Raw genomic sequence first — 16,113 nt, forward strand, 5'->3', positions numbered from 1 at the left:
CTGTGTCACACCAGCCCGCAGGTGCCCGAGACTTTTCCCCCTGCCTCCCACCTCCCCTGCAGCCTCCTTCCCTTCTAGGGCTCAGGGCAGGACACTGGAGCCCTGCACGGGGAACACGGAGCCCTGGGGACCGGCCCTCCCTCACTTGCCGTGTCTCTCCAGTTTTAACTGCAGGGGTGAGGCTTTCTAACTGGAGTTTTGTTCTCCCACAGGAAAGCCCCGTGGGCCCACTGCACAGAGCATGGGGGGCGCGTGGGGCTCCGGGGGCCTAGGGTTGGAGACGTGGGGGGGGGGGCGTCCCATGACCGAGACATTTGACTCCAGCCTTGCCGCTCCGTTAGCAAGGACCTCAGCAGGCCTCAGTTTCCCCGTCTGTAGAACAAGGAAGCTTGCCCTCAGAGCCTTTCTGGCAGCTCTGAGCCTTTCCATACCTGCCTGCCCGTGACCGTGACCACAGCCCCCGCCTGTGGCGCTCTGCACTGTGCCGGGCTGGGGTCTGGGTGTTTCCTGCTGTTCTGATTCTGCCCTGTCCTGTGGGGCTTCCCTCTCCCCACCCCGTCCCCACCAGTGTGACCCCCACTCGATGCACAAGGTGTCCTCCTGTTAGGAGATGCCCTGGGACGGGGCGGGGGTGGGGGTGGGGGAGGGCCCCTGTGGGCTCCCGGGGGGTGGGGGCAGAGCCTCTCCTGGGCCTGGGGAGACCGCACACCTCAGAGCTATTTTCCGGAGAAGGAAATGAAGTCGGGCTCACCTCCTCAGTAAGGCTCAGGGTCAGCCCCGCAGCACAGAACCAACTGGGGCCCCTGTGCGGACCTGGGGTCCCGCTCCTTGCTGGGACCGGGGTCCCAGGCGGGTACAGAGACTTCCCGGTCCACAGCAGAGCTCGCTGCATGAGGAACGGCCCTGCCCTCATGAGCCTGGTGCTCCCGGGGCTCCGGGGCAGGTGGGCCACAGCTGGGGAGCTGACGACCCTTCCCGGTCCCCGGGAGGCCATCCTTGGCGGGAACCTGCAGCCTCTTAGGCGGACGAGGGTTTGTGCAGGGAGAAGCCCCCCACCCTTCGCTCTTTCCTAGTGCTTTGGAGCTGGATGAAAAATCGAGTTTACGAAGAGACGGAGATCCTGAGACGTTCCCCAAGTTCACACAGAGCTAAGACTCCATCTTGCCATTCGTTACTTCATTTATGCAATCAACAAATATTGATCGACTATCCAGCACAGGGGGCTGGCAGCCGTTCTCCCACAGGGACACAGCCGTGAATGGGCCGGACAAAGTCACCGAGCCGTGGTGTCTACATTCTAATGGGGAGTCGGTCCACAAGCAGTTAAACAAACAGATAAAGAAGGTGATTTCAGATAGCACCAAGCAGCAGGAAGAAAATAAAGCTGGATGATAAGAGAGACCTTGATGGGTGGGGGCAGGAAGGGACGCACAGATTTTATGCATGGGCAAGAGAGGGCTTTCTGAGGACGTGACGTCTGATCTGAGTTCTGGATGATAGGAATTAGCTAACCCTGCCAAGGTCAGGGCTCAGCACCTTGCAGCCAGAGGGGACGGCTAGTGCGAAGGCCCTGGGGTAGGACCGGCATGGCAGGTGTGCAGACGGTAAGAAGGCCCACGTGACTGGCTGTCGGGGAGCAAGTGGGGAACCGTGGGCTCAGAGGCAGGGGGGTGAGCCTGGCCCAGGTCAGCCTGGGCTTTAAGATATTTGAGTTCCATCCAAAAGTACAGCAGGAAGTCATTGGAGGGTTTTTGCTTGGTGGTGGTTGTGTTTTAATTGACTTGATTTTTTTTTTTTAACATATGTTTATTTTTGAGAGAGACAGACAGAATGGGAGTGGGTTAGGGGCAGAGAGAGAGGGAGACACAGAAACAGAAGCAGGCTCCAGGCTCGGAGCTGTCAGCACAGAGCCCGACGCGGGGCTAGAACTCATGAACTGTGAGATCATGACCCGAGCCGAAATCAAGAGTCGGATGCTTGGACCTCCCAGGCGCCCGCATATATTTTTAAAAGTAAACTCTACCCCCGATGTGGGGCTCTTACTCACGACCCCCAGATCAAGAATCATTTGCTCCACTGATGGAACCAGCCAGACACCTCTGTGGCTTTGCATTTTGGACTTAGATCTGTGATCCGTTTTGAGTTAATTCGGGAGGGTTTTAATTAATAGAGTACCTCTGATTAAAGTTTGTCTGGGATTCCTGTGGACTGTGGGGGCAGGGAAGGCAGAGGGAGGTGGCAGTCACAGCCTCCAGGACGAGGGATGGATGGTTGGTCCCAGATGGTCACCCCCCAGTGTGGGGGGTCGGGCCAGACGCCCCTGCAGCCGGGAGGAAAGAGAAGCCGGTTCATTCCCTGGCCTCCTGCCGTGTGCGGCTCAAGGGGGCCCTTCTGGCCCGGGGTCAGAGACACGGTGAGTTGCCTTCAATACAGCAGGCTGAGTGTGGACCCAGCACGGGGACCAGTGGAGACAGAGGGCCACTCTCCCAGACCTGTTAGCCCTCTGCAAACACAGCCCCTCTCCCGGATGTGGATTCCACTTGGGCTCAAGAGTTTTGCTGGGGACGTAAAACAACGGGGCAATCAAACAGAAGAAAGCCACTGTGGACAGGGACATTGGTCACGGGGGGGTCGGCCCCCACGTTTGTCATGCACGGAGAGGGGCCCTGCCCCCCAGGCTGTGGGTCTGGGCAGAGCCAGGCCTTCTGTGGGGTCTGCTGGGCGGGGAAGTCATCTCAAAGCCAGACCTGCTGTCCCTGAGGGGAGGAGGGGGCGTTGGGGTGGGGAGAACGAGGAGACCCTCGACAGCTCTGACCGAGGGCCTGCAGTTGAGGACATTTGGGGACTTGGGGCGGTGAAGGCTGGAGCCCAGGAGTGGCTTCACATCGGCATCACCCTGTCCCCTCCTTTTCAGGGCCGGCACCGCTGTGGGTGCCCCAGAGACGGCCCGAGGCCCGGCCCCAGGTGCCCTGGGCTGTCCCAACAATGCCGCCCTCAGCCTCCCAGACCCCGGGTCTGGGGCCCACGTGGCCCCTTGGGGTCCTTCCAGGATGGCCGGGGTCCACAGGGCCGCCCTTGCCCGGGGCTCCCTCTGCAGGAATGGAGACCCACGTTTCAGTTCGTCCAGCCCCTTCCTGGCAGGAGTGAGTCCTGGGCTCTCCTCGTTGTGCCGTCCACGAGCTGCGTGTCGTCCGGCGAGTTTTCTACCCTCTTCAATATGTCTCCACCTGTAAACTGGGAATTATGTCCTTTTTTTTTTGGCAAGGAACGTCTTGGGGTTAATCGAGATGTCAACAGAGTGCCCATCATATACATACAGTAGGTGCTTAATAAACAGGAGGAGTCTTTCACAGTGCTAATGTTCACAATGTTTTACTTTAAGAAAGTTAAGTTTGGGGCGCCTGGGTGGCTCAGCCAGATGAGATGAGAGAGAGGCAGAGCCCCACAACTACGGGGTGGGGTGGCCCCCCGAGTCTGGAGGCTTCCTTGGGCCAGAAGCTGTCTCGGAGGGGGCACCGCGATCTGGGGGGCACGTCTGGGGACAGGGGTGGGGTGGCCCGGGTCGTGCCCAAGAGCGGTGGCTGGAGGAAGGAGGCCTCCCGCAGCTGCGGAGCCCCCTTTGGCCCTTTTCTCTCCCTGGGGACAGTTTGGGACAGTGTCACTTAGTTGTCTGAGGCTGGAAGTACCTGAGGGGATGGGGGGGAGGAGGGACCGGACTGGAGGTGGGGGACATCAGGTCAATGTGGGGGCCCCCATGTCCCCATATTCAGAGCCCACCAGAGTCCCAGGGAGGCTGGCTTTCCTGTCCCTGAGCTGTCCCACCCACACCGTCCTCCTGCCCGTGTGACCCAGGCAGGCTCGGGGCTCCCACGCCACCAATGCGGCCAGCGGCTGATCTCTGGGGGGTGACATGGGGCCTGCAGGGCTCCCGGCGCCCTGGACTGGGACTACTGGTGTGTGGGGAGGACCTCCCCCCCCCCAAGTGCTTGTCCTCTGTGCCCCCCCGGAGGGCCGCATGGGGACCCGCACCAGCCTCCGCGCAGCGGTGCACGGTGGGCGCATGCGTGGTTGCACGGGGACCTCCCTCCCCACCCCTGCATCTTCCTCTGGTGCTGGGGCAGGGGGAGCCGCTGGAGGGGGCAGGGCGGCTGGGCCCCAGAGGGCTTGGAGCTGGTTCCTCGCCAGCTCCCACGGGGCCCCCTTCCCCGCAACTTCCACGACGTATCTGACGAGCCTGTCTTTTGCTCTCTGTGTCGCGGGCCTCACTCCGCCCAGAACAAAAGCACGGAAACTCTGGTAGGACCTGGGATGGGTGACACAGGTAGGACAGGTAGGTCACCAGCGAAGGAGCCCCGGGACAGGCAGCGATCCCGGCGGGTGGATGGGCTCCCTCCCAGTCGGTGAACCACGGCCCCGGGGTCGAGAAAACACCCAGGTGGTCCTCTGGAGGACGAGCATCGGTTCCGGCCCATCTCCAGGCTGTGCTCCCGATGGTCGATGGTCGCTGTCGCCTGCCGCCTGCTGGTCTCTGTCCACAGCGCTCTGGCCTGCCCTCCTCCCCATCCACACCTCCTCAGTGCAGACGCTGCCCTCCCTCTCCCTTCTAATGACCCAGAGGCCCAGGGCTCAGAAACTCCAAACAGAACGATCACTGTTAGGCGGTAGGCCAGCGCAGACGGCTCCCTTCCTTCCTTCCTTCCTTCCTTCCTTCCTTCCTTCCTTCCTTCCTTCCCTCCCTCCCTCCCTCCCTCCCTCCCTCCCTCCTTCCTTCCTTCCTTCCTTCCTTCCTTCCTTCCCTTGTTTCCTTCCTTCCTTCCCTTGTTTCCTTCCTTCCTTCCTTCCTTCCTTCCTTCCTTCCTTCCTTCCTTTCCTTCCTTCCTTCCTTCCTTCCTTCCTTCCTTCCTTCCTTCCTCCCTTTTCTCTTTCTTTCTCTCTTGGGGAGAGTTGTCAGCAATAATACTCTCTTTTTTGACTACCCAGTAAAAAACGTTCAAAAACAAAAATGCCCACAGAAGCCAGTCTCTTTCCCCAAATCTTGCCCTGAAGAAGGATCTTCTGGAAGCCATGCATCTCCATAACCCTCTCTTCCTCCCTCCCTTTCTCTTCAATTAATTAAGCAAATATTTATTGATGACTTGGCTCCTTCTCTGTGTCCTGGGGACACCTGTGGGGACAAAGAGGCAGCTGACAGGAAAGGAAGCCCAAGTGCAGTGTGGGGGCCCAGGGGACCGGAGGCACTCCCTGCAAAGCTGTGTTTAGGAGCCAAAGGGTGCCCCACTGCCCATTTTGGGGGATGCACAGTGGGCACTCTCACCCCTGCAGAGCCTGGTGCCTCCCTTCCCTTTGGGGACCTCACGGTTCTCCTTCGCCCTCCCCACACCCTGGGTGGAAAACAATGTGGACATTTCACAGAGGCTCAGAGCAGTTGAGGCCTTTGCCCAAGGTCGTAGACTGTTAATGAGAGCACTGAGGGGTGCCCGGCCTGGCCCCTGACCTTGGACAAGTTCATCACCTGCCTGTGTGTGCTCTCCTTATCTGTCAGATGGGGGCATTAACAATGTGTATCCTGTGAGCTCATGGGAAGGGGCTTAGGAGCCCGGATCCACATCAGCTCTCCTTGTCTGAATGCAAAGGCGTCCTTCCAGAAAGGCTCTACTGGCCTCACCCAGCTGACTAGCAGATAGCTGTCAGGAGGGAGGTTTAGTGACTCAAGAGGCCACACAGCTCGTGGGTGGCACAGCGAGGAGAGCCCAGGACTCACTCCTGCCGGGAAGGGGCTGGACGAACTGAAACGTGGGTCCCCATTCCTGTGGAGGGAGCCCTGGGCAAGGGCGGCCCCATGGACCCCGGCCGTCCTGGGAGGGCCCCACGGGGCCATGTGGGCCCCAGACCTGGGGTCTGGGAGGCTGAGGGCGGCATTGTTGGGACAGCCCAGGGCACCTGGGGCCGGGCCTCGGGCCATCTCTGGGACACCCATAGCAGAGTCGGCCCTGAAAAGGAGGGGACAGGGTGATGCCGACGTGAAGCCGCTCCTGGGCTCCAGCCTTCACTGCCCTGAGTCCCCTCTGCTTCTGAGCCCAGGTCCGGTCAGGCTCGTCCCCCAGCATGGAGGCTGAAGGTGACCTCCGAGCCCACGTTTTCCCGTGGCCCTCACGTGGCAGCCTGGACTCTGGCTGGGGTCAAATCCTGGCCCGAAGGGGCAGAGGGAGGTGGTGGCTCCCACCTCCTGCCCAGCCCGGCCCCCACCACCCATCTCTCCGGGACGAGCTGGGTGCCAGGTTCGCTGCCCACATCTCAGGCCGGTCCGGTGTCCCCCACAGTGCCCTTGACTGGGTCCAAACAGGCCCTCAGGCAGTGGCACTGATCCCTCATTCCCTCACCCCCCTCTCCTCCCTCAGGACACAGGATCTGGCCCCAGGGCCGTTGAGGATCTCTGGCCCAAGGGACCCTGTGCAGGTGGAAGCCAGACTCCCACCTCCGCATCACCATGGATGGGGCTGCCACGGCCCATTGTAACAAATGTCCCAATCCACACTGGCTTTCTGGCTGCCAGATTTAGCAAATCAAAGTATAGGACTCCCACTGAAATCCGGACTTCAGATAAACGGCAACTAATTAGTGAGTCTGAGTATGTCACCCCTCGGTTTCTGGCTCAGAAGTCGGAAGGGGCCATGGATTGGTTTCCCCCCTCTAATGTCTGAATCCATGAACAGCCAAGAAGAGGGGGAGGGAGGGTCCTTATTGGACACCCACCCATCGGTGCTAAATGATCATAGGTTCCCTGGCCTGGGAAGGGTCCCCGGAGCAGGAATTTCCAACCGGGGACAGCCCAGGATCTCAGCAGTCCCCACCGCCCTGCGAACACCAGGCTGGAGGCTCATCCCTGCACCAGAACTGGTCCTTGATCCAAGAGCCCTGGTGGCGGGCAGGCACTCTACCTGCGGCCAGCAACTGGACGCCAGGGCCACACTCCGGTCGGTTCTGTGACTGGGGAGACTGGGAACGTGGCACAGAGGAGACGCCTGCTTCTTCTCCAGGAGACACATCTGTGAGGTTAACAGGGCAGGCGGCGCGAAGCAAGGCAGGGCCTCCCGGCCACCGTGCAGATAGCAACAGCCAGCTGTCCACAGTCCAGACGGGCCTCTGTGCCCTTTCCAGACGGCCCCCTCCTCGAGGCCCAAGGACCGTCTGGCTGCTGAGCTCCCAGGAGGTCCGAGGGGTGTGACCTCCCCCCTCCGCCCGGGCCCAGCTCAGGGCTGCCTATAAAGCTGGCCCGGGCCCGGTCCTCCGCACACCGGGCTGGGACCCTCGCCGAGCCTCCTCGGGGGACGCGTGCGCTCTGACCCCCGCCCCCCCATCCCCGGGCGGCACCATGAGGCCCCTGTGGCTGTGCTGGGCGCTCTGGGCGCTGCCCCTGACGGGCCCCGGGGCCGCCCTGACCGGCGAGCAGGTGCGGGCCAGCCTGCTGCGGCAGCTGGGCCTCCGCGAGGCGCCCGTCCTGGACCAGCGCGACGTGGAGGGGCTGGTCACCCCGGCCCACGTGAGGGCCCAGTACGTGGCCCTGTTGCGGCGCAGTCACGGCGCCCACTCCCGCGGGAAGAGGTTCAGCCAGAGGGTCCGAGGTGAGGTCCCCCTCCCACCGCAGCCCGGTGCTCGTTGGGAGCGGGGAGGCTGAGGCCAGCGGGCCTGTCCCGGGGTGGCCGTCGTGGGGGTGGGGAGCTCCACGGGACTGTGAGCGTGGCTGCATCCGGGGCCCTGGGCTCCGTCTGCACCAGGGGCCCCACTGGCAGAGGCGAGGCAGGAACGACACCCTCGTGGGTGCAGAAGCCCCGTGGGAGGAGGGGAGACAGAGAAAGGGGACTTGGGGCTAGTGACAGGGAGGATGGCCTTGGCCGGTCAGGCGCCTGGAGGCCTGGGGACGAGGAGGCTGGTCCTGAACGCTCTGCAGAGCTGACCGCTGGCGGCCACGTGGCCCGTGGTCAGGTGGTCCCACCGTCAGCCCGGAGCCTCAGGCGTTGGGGACACGGGGCCTGGTGCCTCTGGGGAACAGGAGCTGGCAACAGGCCCCAGGTGCCTCTTCCTCCGGTTGGGGACATTTCACTGGGCAGGAGCCCCTCAGGCAGGGAGTGGAGAGGAAGTCGGGGCTCTTGCCCTCCCTCCTGGAAAGGCCACTCTCAGCTGGTGACCACAGATATCCACGGTGGCTCTCTGCCTCCCTCTCTCCGCTGGCCCTCCCACTTTAGCTGAGCGCCTTCCCCTAAAGAAGGCTGCGTGTCAGGGTGCCTGGGGGGCTCAGTCGGTGAAGCGTCTGACTCTCGGTTTTGGCTCAGGTCGTGATCTCGGGGTTCGTGGGATCGAGTCCCACGTCAGGCTCTGCGCTGTCAGCACGGAGCCTGCTTGGGAGTCCCTCTCTCCCTCGCTCTCTGCCCCTCTCCCTCTTGGACTCGCTCTCTCTGTCTCTCTATGAAAATAAATAAATAAACTTTAAAAAAAAAAAAAAAGGCGGCTGTGCAGGTGAGGCCCCGCCCCCACCTCTCCCTGCCTTCCTGGGGGATTCTGCTCACTGGCTCTGGGCCCCGCGCCCTCCCAGCGGGCCTGACCTGCCTGCTGACCCTGCTCCCGTCCCCAGAGGTGGCGGGCAGGTTGCTGGCGGCCGAGGCCTCCACGCACGTGCTGGTGTTCGGCATGGAGGGGCGCCTGCCGCCCAACAGCGAGCTGGTGCAGGCCGTGCTGCGCCTCTTCCAGGAGCCGGTCCCCAAAGCGGCGCTGCGCAGGCTCGAGCGGCTGTCCCCGCACGGCGCCCGCGCCCGCGTCACCGTCGAGTGGCTGCGCATCCACGAGGACAGCTCGAACCGCACCTACCTGGTGGACTCCAGGTGGGGAGGCCGTGGCCGGGCTGCCAGTGGGGAGGGGAGGGGAAGGGGGCGCAGGTGGGCCCAGCAAGGCAGGGTGGGTGGGGGTTGGCGGGGAGTGGGGGGGGGAGGGGGACTGTTGGAGTGGGGACGGGGTGGGTGGGCCCCGAGGGGGGGAAGGGGGAGGTGGAGGGGGCTGGAGGGGGAGAAGGGGAGGGTGGCATGTGGCCTAGTGTGGGGGAGGGGGGGAGAGAAGAGGGGGAGGGGAGGGGGAGGGGGCAGGTGGGCCCAGTGTGTGGGGGGGGGCAGGCTCCCCCCAGGGGGTGTCCCCAGCCCCAGCTCAGGCCCCCGTCTCCACGGGTGTCGCAGGCTGGTGTCCCTCCAGGGGAGTGGCTGGAAGGCCTTCGACGTGACCGAGGCCGTGAACTTCTGGCGCCAGCTGGGCCGGTCTGGGCAGCCGCTGCTGCTGCAGGTGTCCGTGCAGAGGGCGCACCTGGGCCCGCGGGCCTCGGGCGCCCACACGCTGCTCCGCTTCGCGTCCCAGGGCCAGGAGGGCACGGGGCAGGGCGAGCCCCAGCTGGAGCTGCACACCCTGGACCTCGGGGCCTACGGGTAGGCGCCTGGGCCCTCGGGGGCCCCCACGAACGGGCGGGTTGGCGTGGGGTCTCCCAGGGCCGCCGTGGGAATCAACGGACGCGGGGTTTCCCCCCCCCCGTCCCGGGACTAAGGCCACGTACTGCGCAGGGTCTGGTTATTGGTGGTTCCCCGTCCGCGGCGCAAACCCCAGCCTGTGCAACGTGACGAGAGCTGGCGGTAAATCTCCCTCCCGGGTGCCCTCCCAGGCCCGTGACCTCAGCTGACCTGCGCCCCTCCTGTCCCCGCAGAGCTCAGGGCGACTGCGACCCCCCGAGGCGATGGAGGGCGCCCGCTGCTGCCGCCAGGAGACCTACGTTGACCTGCGGGGCATGCGGTGGGCCGAGAACTGGGTCTTGGAGCCCCCGGGCTTCCTGGCCTACGAGTGTGTGGGCGCGTGCCAGCAGCCCCCGGAGCCCCCAACCTTCAGGCGGCCGTTCCCGGGGCCGCGACAGTGCGTCGCCTCGGAGATGACCTCGCTGCCCCTGATCGTGGGCGTCAAGGAGGGCAGCAGGCCCAGGCCCCAGGTGGTCAGCCTGCCCAACATGAGGGTGGAGAAGTGCAGCTGCGCGTGGGACGGGGCGCCTGTGCCCAGGAGGCTGGGGCCTTAGGGCTGGCTGTGGCCTCCAATGGACTTGCCTCTGTGTGCATCCAGGCATCGGGACAGCTGGGGACTAAGGACTGCTGATGGCTAACGCTGGGCCATCTACTGAGCTCAGAATTTGCTTCCTGTGTCCATTCAGCTCACCTCCTAATTTTTCTGCCCAGGGTCACGACTCCCGTGCTTTGCTCTGGTCATTCACTGCACATCCCAAGCACTTACCTCTGTCAGTTCCCAAACTGTCACTGTCTCCTCGTCCCCTCACTGGGTCTGGGCTAAGCTCTGTGGAAAGGGCCTACGTGGTCCGGTCAAGTACGGGTTATGCATTTCCAACCCGGATTGTAAGGGCATTATCTAATAAACAAATGAAACACGTTTTATTCTGTATTTCTCTATTTTCCCCAGAACCCCAAGGGAACAGAAAGTTCTATAGAGATTAGGTCAACCTGCTTAGAAAATCAAGGAAGGAGCCGAGCAACACAGGAAGCTAGGATTGAAACACATTGAGCCCTGTGTGTCTGTCCTCTTACAATCGAAACAGACATCTTTTTGTCGTGGTGGACGCCTTACGGTTCTGGGCACAGCAAGCCGGCTTTGTTTCAATTCTACTTTCTACAAAATAAAAAAGTCTGTGATGAAAATCATCAGTCACACAAGCCTGTAGGTCACTCCTTTAGATTTAGGGGCACATGAGGGGAGCAACTGTGGAAAACGCTGGCTATGACAATTTATTTTTATTATTTTTTAATGTTTATTTTTCAGAAAGACAGAGACAGAGCGTGAGCAGGGGAGGGGCAGAGAGAGAGGGAGACCCAGAATCCGAAGCAGGCTCCGGGCTCTGAGCTGTCCGCACAGAGCCCCAAGCAGGGCTGGGACTCAAGGACTGTGAGATCATGACCTGAGCCAAAGTCGGATGCTTCACCGACTGAGCCACCTGGGGGCCCCAGACAATTTAGAATGCCCAGATTATAGGGGCTGTTAAGTTGTGACTGTGTCGCAGGATCCCAGCCAGGACACCTTAATTCCTAGCCGGTCTGCACAGCGTTAATTAGCTCTGAATTCCACACTCTGAAAACCCCTATTTCCTTCCCCATCAAACAGAACGATTCCTAACTCCCATATACTTACTGGAGATTTAAGGAAACCGTGTTTTCCCAAGCACCCCTCATACTGTCTGATCCATAACAGGGGCTGTGGTTAGTTACCTCAACACACCGTCTCACCCATTTGGCCTTCTCTTGATTTTGAAATAAACTTAACCTACTGAAAATAAAATTTAGAAATCCCTTCGCTGTGAAGTCAAAGACCCTGACGTTTCTTCTTTTCTTTTTTTGGTCAGTGGGTGGCTTCACCATTCTAATTACAGAGATTAGTTAGAACCAGGCACTTGCTGGGGCACCTGGGGGGCTCAGTGGGTTAAGCATCAGGTTCTTGATCTCAGCTCAGGTCATGACCTCACAGTTCTTGGGTTTGAGCCCGGCCTGGGGCTCTGCGCTGACAGTGCAGGGCCTGCTTGGGATTCTCTCTTGGTCTTTCTCTGCCCCTCCCTGTCTTGTGCACGTGTGCCCTCTCTCTCTCTCTCTCTCTCTCTCTCTCTCAAAATAGATAAACTTAGAACCAGGCATTTCCCTGGACCCTTCAGCACAGACCAGGCAGGTGCTGGTGGCATTAATTGAGGCAGGGAGGCAGTGGGGACATGCAGGAGATGGGTGTGAGAGGAGGTCTGATAAGTCTGGGGAGGTGGGGGGGCAGACATCCAGCCAACACCCCCCACCCCCATCACCTTGGGGGGGATCAAGTGTGAGGCTCTGGGCAGCGGAGGTAAGAGCAGGAAAGGATAGATGTCCACACACTTGCAGGGTGGAGCGTAGGGGCTGAGCGGACCGGGCTAAGTGGATCAGGGTTGAGTGGACCAGGGCTGAGCGCAGAGGCTGAGCAGGCCAGGCCGAGCAGGCCAGGGCCAAGCACATGGGCCGAGTGCAAGGGCTAAGTTGACCGGCCGAGCAAACCGGGGCTGAGCGGGCCAGGGCTGAGCGCAGGAGTAAGGGGACCCGGCGGAGGGGACCAGGGCCCAGCGGACCGGGGCCAAGCGCAGGGGTGAGTGGACCAGGCCGAGCAGACCAGGGCCAAGAGCAGGGGCAGAGCGCAGGGACTAAGTCGAAGGGGGCCGAGCTCAGGGGCCCTCTGCAAACTCCAGGAAATAACTAGTGGGGGCGGGAGCGGGGTGGGGAGAAGGAGGAGGCCAGATGGGACGGAAAAAACCCCTCAGGGAAGCAACAGGAGACACCCGGACCCCAGCCCAGCGCAGGGAGCCACAGGCCGGGGCTCAGGTCAGGGTCACGGTGATGAGTAGGGAGATAAGAGAGCGCCTTTATCGCTGCAACCACAGGAGGCCGGGGCTGCAAGGGCACATGCCATCCAGGTCTCTCTCCCCAGCGGGACCCCTAGAAGGGCCCCAGGAACAGCCGCCCCCGCGCCCCGGGACCCCTGGACCTGCGCCCCCTCCCCCCGCGGGGCGGCCCCGGGTGCGCAGGGGCGGGGTCAGGTTCCGGGCGTAAGTCCCCGGGCGGCGCGCGGTCGGGCGGGGGCGGGGGCGGGATCCGAAAACTGGGCTCGCGGTGCGCATGTGCGGGAGGCGCCCGGAGTTTCACTTTGAAACTTTTCGGGGGCGGGACCCGCCGGTCAGGTGCAGCCGCCGCGCGGGCGCCGCAGGTACGGTGGGCAGGGGCGCCGGGTCGGGGTCGCCCGCAGCCCTCCCGGGGCCGAGTCCAGGGTCCCGGCCCGCGCGGACCCCCTCTCTCCGGGCAGGGCGGGGACGTGCTTCTCTAGCTTCCCCGCAGCCGTCTTGGACCGCCCCCCCCTCCCCTCCCCCCCCCCGCCTTCGCTGGGGGGCTGACCCGGCCGGCCGGGGAGCAGGAGCGCAGCCGGGGGGGGGGGGGGGCTCTTCCTTCTCAGACGCCCCCCCCCCCGGGGGGTGCAGGTGGGAGCCACTGGGCCCTTTCCTCGGTGACCCCTGCCCGCGGCCCTGCTGGAGTCCAGGGGGGCCGGGGTGTGGGGGGAGGGGGCCTTGCAGGGAGGGGAGGAGGAGGAGATCTCCACCTGGAAACCCAAACCGTCGGGTTCGGGGACCTGATAAGACGACGGGCTACCTGAGACTCCGGGGCGGCCTGCACGTCCCAGCCCCGGGTGGGGCGGCCGCTGGCGCAGGACTTGCCCGGGGTGATTGACCAGACGACCTCGAGCTTCCTTCCAGGCCCAGGAGTGCCTGCGCGCCACCCCCGCGGTGTCCAGGCTTCGCGGTTAAGCCAGGGGGCTGTGCCCACCAGTGCAGCCCCGGGCACAAGGGGGCAGGGGAGGGAGACCCGCCTTTCTGAGTCCCTGGCTCCTGCTCAGACAGGGCTGAGGCCGTGGGGGATGGGGACAGACTCCAGATCATCCCGAACCCGACCCGAGAAACAACCCGTATTGTTTCTCCTTTCCCCTCCGGCCCGCATCACTGTCTTCCTCCCTCCTCCCCTCCCGGCGGGACACCTGTCACAGCCCTGAGTCGCTTCTGCCTCCACGTGGACGTGAGCAGAAGCAGAAACCTCTCTTCACACCACTTCTTTGTTCAGTGTTGGGGCAAAGGTCTCCCTGGCTGTTCCCTGGGCTCTAACAGGGGAAAAACCTGGACCGGCTGCTGACCTTGTGTTTCCCATTGGCTGGAGAAGTGACTTAAAATAAAAGCCAGGAGCCTTTTGGGTGCTCACGGACCAGGTGCTGGGCTGAGTGCTTCATGCACACGGTCTCAGGCGTGTGCCTCCCAACAGCCCGGGTTGAGAGAAATACCACCGCCCCGCTTCACAGGGGAGGAAGTCAAGGCACTGAGCGTGTAAGCCGCTGTCTGAGCCCAAACTCCAGGGCTGCTCAGGTATCTGCTGGGCGCGCTGCCTCCCACTGTAGCCAAAGGCTGGGCCGTTTTCTTGACGCTCCAGGGCTGACATCTCTGGAGGTGGACAGCTCTCCAGGTTCCTGGGGAACCCCCCCCCCCCGTTGTGTTTCCTTCACAACCTTCTTCTGCGTCTGGGAGCTCCGAGTCCGCTCCTCCCGTGGTGGAGGGACCCGGGCTGCTTGTGGTCTTGTAACAAAACCGGAAGATCTGCGATGATAAAAATACCCTGAATTTGTGTGGGGCCTTTTTGTAAGAACTGATGATGCTCACGCACCTGGTGCTACGTTCTGGCGTTTCCGGAAGGAAGGGGGAGGTGGTCAGGTGTGCTGCGTGGGCCGGTCCTTGCTGGACACACGTGGGCCGTGAGTTAGCACTGTGGCAAGTGGGAGACCAGCTGCTGGACCCAGCCCTCCCTCCCGACGGCCACGGCCAGGCTCTGGGGTGCACCTGGGCTGAACTTTGAGCTGGGGACCCGAGTCACCTGCTGCTCCAGGGGCTGCGGGGCCTCCACGGTGACTGTGGCTTTCCTGCCCTCACGTTGGTAGTGGAGAACCCTCTGGAAGGCATAGATACGTGCTAGGCACTCACATAGGTCTGTCGACGCACACAGGGAGGACTGCGCATCCATGAAGGAGGGCCTCCTCCCCAGCCCGCGAGGCTGCCCTGTGCTGGCTGTGTCCCCAGCGGCCTGTTGGGGAAAGTGCAGGGGAGCTGGCCCTGGAGGGAGCGCGACCTTTCAGCAGAGTTTGGACGCCATGTGTGTCCAGCGCAGGGACAGTCCGCGATCGAGCTGAAAGGTCTGAGAGAGACCACCACCCCCCAAAGCTGTGCCCTCCCCCGGAAGGGGGCTGGCTCTGGGGAGCCCGGAGCCCCCCCCCCACCAGGCTGGCAGTCCTTGCTGGCCGACCTGGCCAGTTCTTATCGGACTGTGTAAAACCAGCCAGGGAGCCAGTTTGGCAGGAGGGAAGGGACCCAGAGGTGTGCCCGGGGTGGAAGGGGGTACAAGGAAGACGAGGAGCCTCGGGGGGCTTCCTCCCACGGGACCTCTGCTCTGCTCAGCCTCAAGCAGCATCGGCCAGGGCCGCCCGCCCCCAGCAGCCACTCCTCAGGGACAGTGCTCCCTCTGTGAGCATTTTATGGGCGTGATTTTTCCTTTCCTCTTTACCTTTCAAGCCTTCCCTGTTCTGCTGTGTCCCTTTTCCTGATTCTGGCCCTCGGGTAGCAGCTGCCCTTGGGGAGGCCCTTACCGGGGGCCCACAGCCACCCATGCTTCTGTGGAGTGGACCCTCCCTGGGCCCAGCGAGGCCTCGAGCCAGAGGTCAGGCTGCTGAGGCTGGAGGAGGAGGAGAGGGGCAGGCAGCACAGAGGAGCGCCCAGAACCAGTTTGGGTGGTGGTGGGGGATTGGGGGGGGGAGCTGGGCGGGGGAAGCAGGGTGGAAACACCAAAGGCTGCATGTGAGGCCCTGAGTTCAGAGGCTTGGGGCGGGCGTGAGCCAAAGCGGAAAAGGCAGCTCCTGGTGACTCTGCGTTCCTTCAGGGAGGCCTGGAAAGGCTGTGCGGCCCAGTCCTGGGGTCGGGAGAGCCCAGCAGGAAGTGAGTGGCAGGCCTGAGGCAGCTTGGGAGGCGGCCGGGACTGTTCCTGTCTCTGCCGGCACTGGCTGAGGACCTCGCCCAGGGACTCGCCCGCAGTCCTTCCTTCCCTGGGCGTCTGGTATGTGTGAGGCAGGACAGGGGTTTTGGGGGGGGGGCAGGCGCTGGCCTCACAGCGTCAGGCCGGGCGCTCTGTCGGGGGTGGTGCTGCTGGGCGACCCTTAAAGCAGGGAAACCAAGATCTGCCTCCCAGAGGTAGTCTTTGTGACTCTGTTGAGGGCCACCAGCTCCGTGGCTCTGGCGTCACATCGTCTGGCCATTGGCAAGCCTCTCATAAGGGGTGAGAGAGTGACTCAGGCTCCTGGGTCATCCTCCCATGTCCTTGGAGCTGCCTCTAACCGCTTCCTGCAGTCCATCCTTTGTGTGTGTGTGTGTGTGTGTGTGTGTGTGTGTGTGTGTGTGTGAGAGAGAGAGAGAGAGAGAGAGAGAGAGAGAGAGTGTGTGTG

General features: G+C 62.8%; 1 protein-coding gene and 1 pseudogene across 3 annotated transcripts in view; both read left to right on the forward strand.

The window, feature by feature from the left end:
- The first annotated feature begins 7,372 nt into the window (after positions 1 to 7,372).
- LOC131495885 (left-right determination factor 1-like) lies at positions 7,373 to 10,096 on the forward strand (annotated as a pseudogene).
- A 2,591-nt stretch (positions 10,097 to 12,687) lies between these two features.
- The window catches only part of LOC131495873 (CSC1-like protein 1), a 28,858-nt gene continuing 25,432 nt past the window's right edge, over positions 12,688 to 16,113 (forward strand). For 2 of the 3 annotated variants that reach the window (XM_058701049.1, XM_058701050.1), the window contains exon 1: positions 12,688 to 12,798. In XM_058701049.1, the coding sequence (XP_058557032.1) occupies positions 12,711 to 12,798 (88 nt within the window). In that variant the 5' untranslated portion in view covers positions 12,688 to 12,710. Of the gene's footprint in view, positions 12,799 to 15,567; positions 15,729 to 16,113 lie in introns of those variants that run through there. The other variant, XM_058701051.1, reaches the window with a different exon arrangement.

The sequence above is a fragment of the Neofelis nebulosa genome, chromosome 15, assembly GCF_028018385.1.
Source record: "Neofelis nebulosa isolate mNeoNeb1 chromosome 15, mNeoNeb1.pri, whole genome shotgun sequence".
In the NCBI taxonomy this organism is placed as follows: domain Eukaryota; kingdom Metazoa; phylum Chordata; class Mammalia; order Carnivora; family Felidae; genus Neofelis; species Neofelis nebulosa.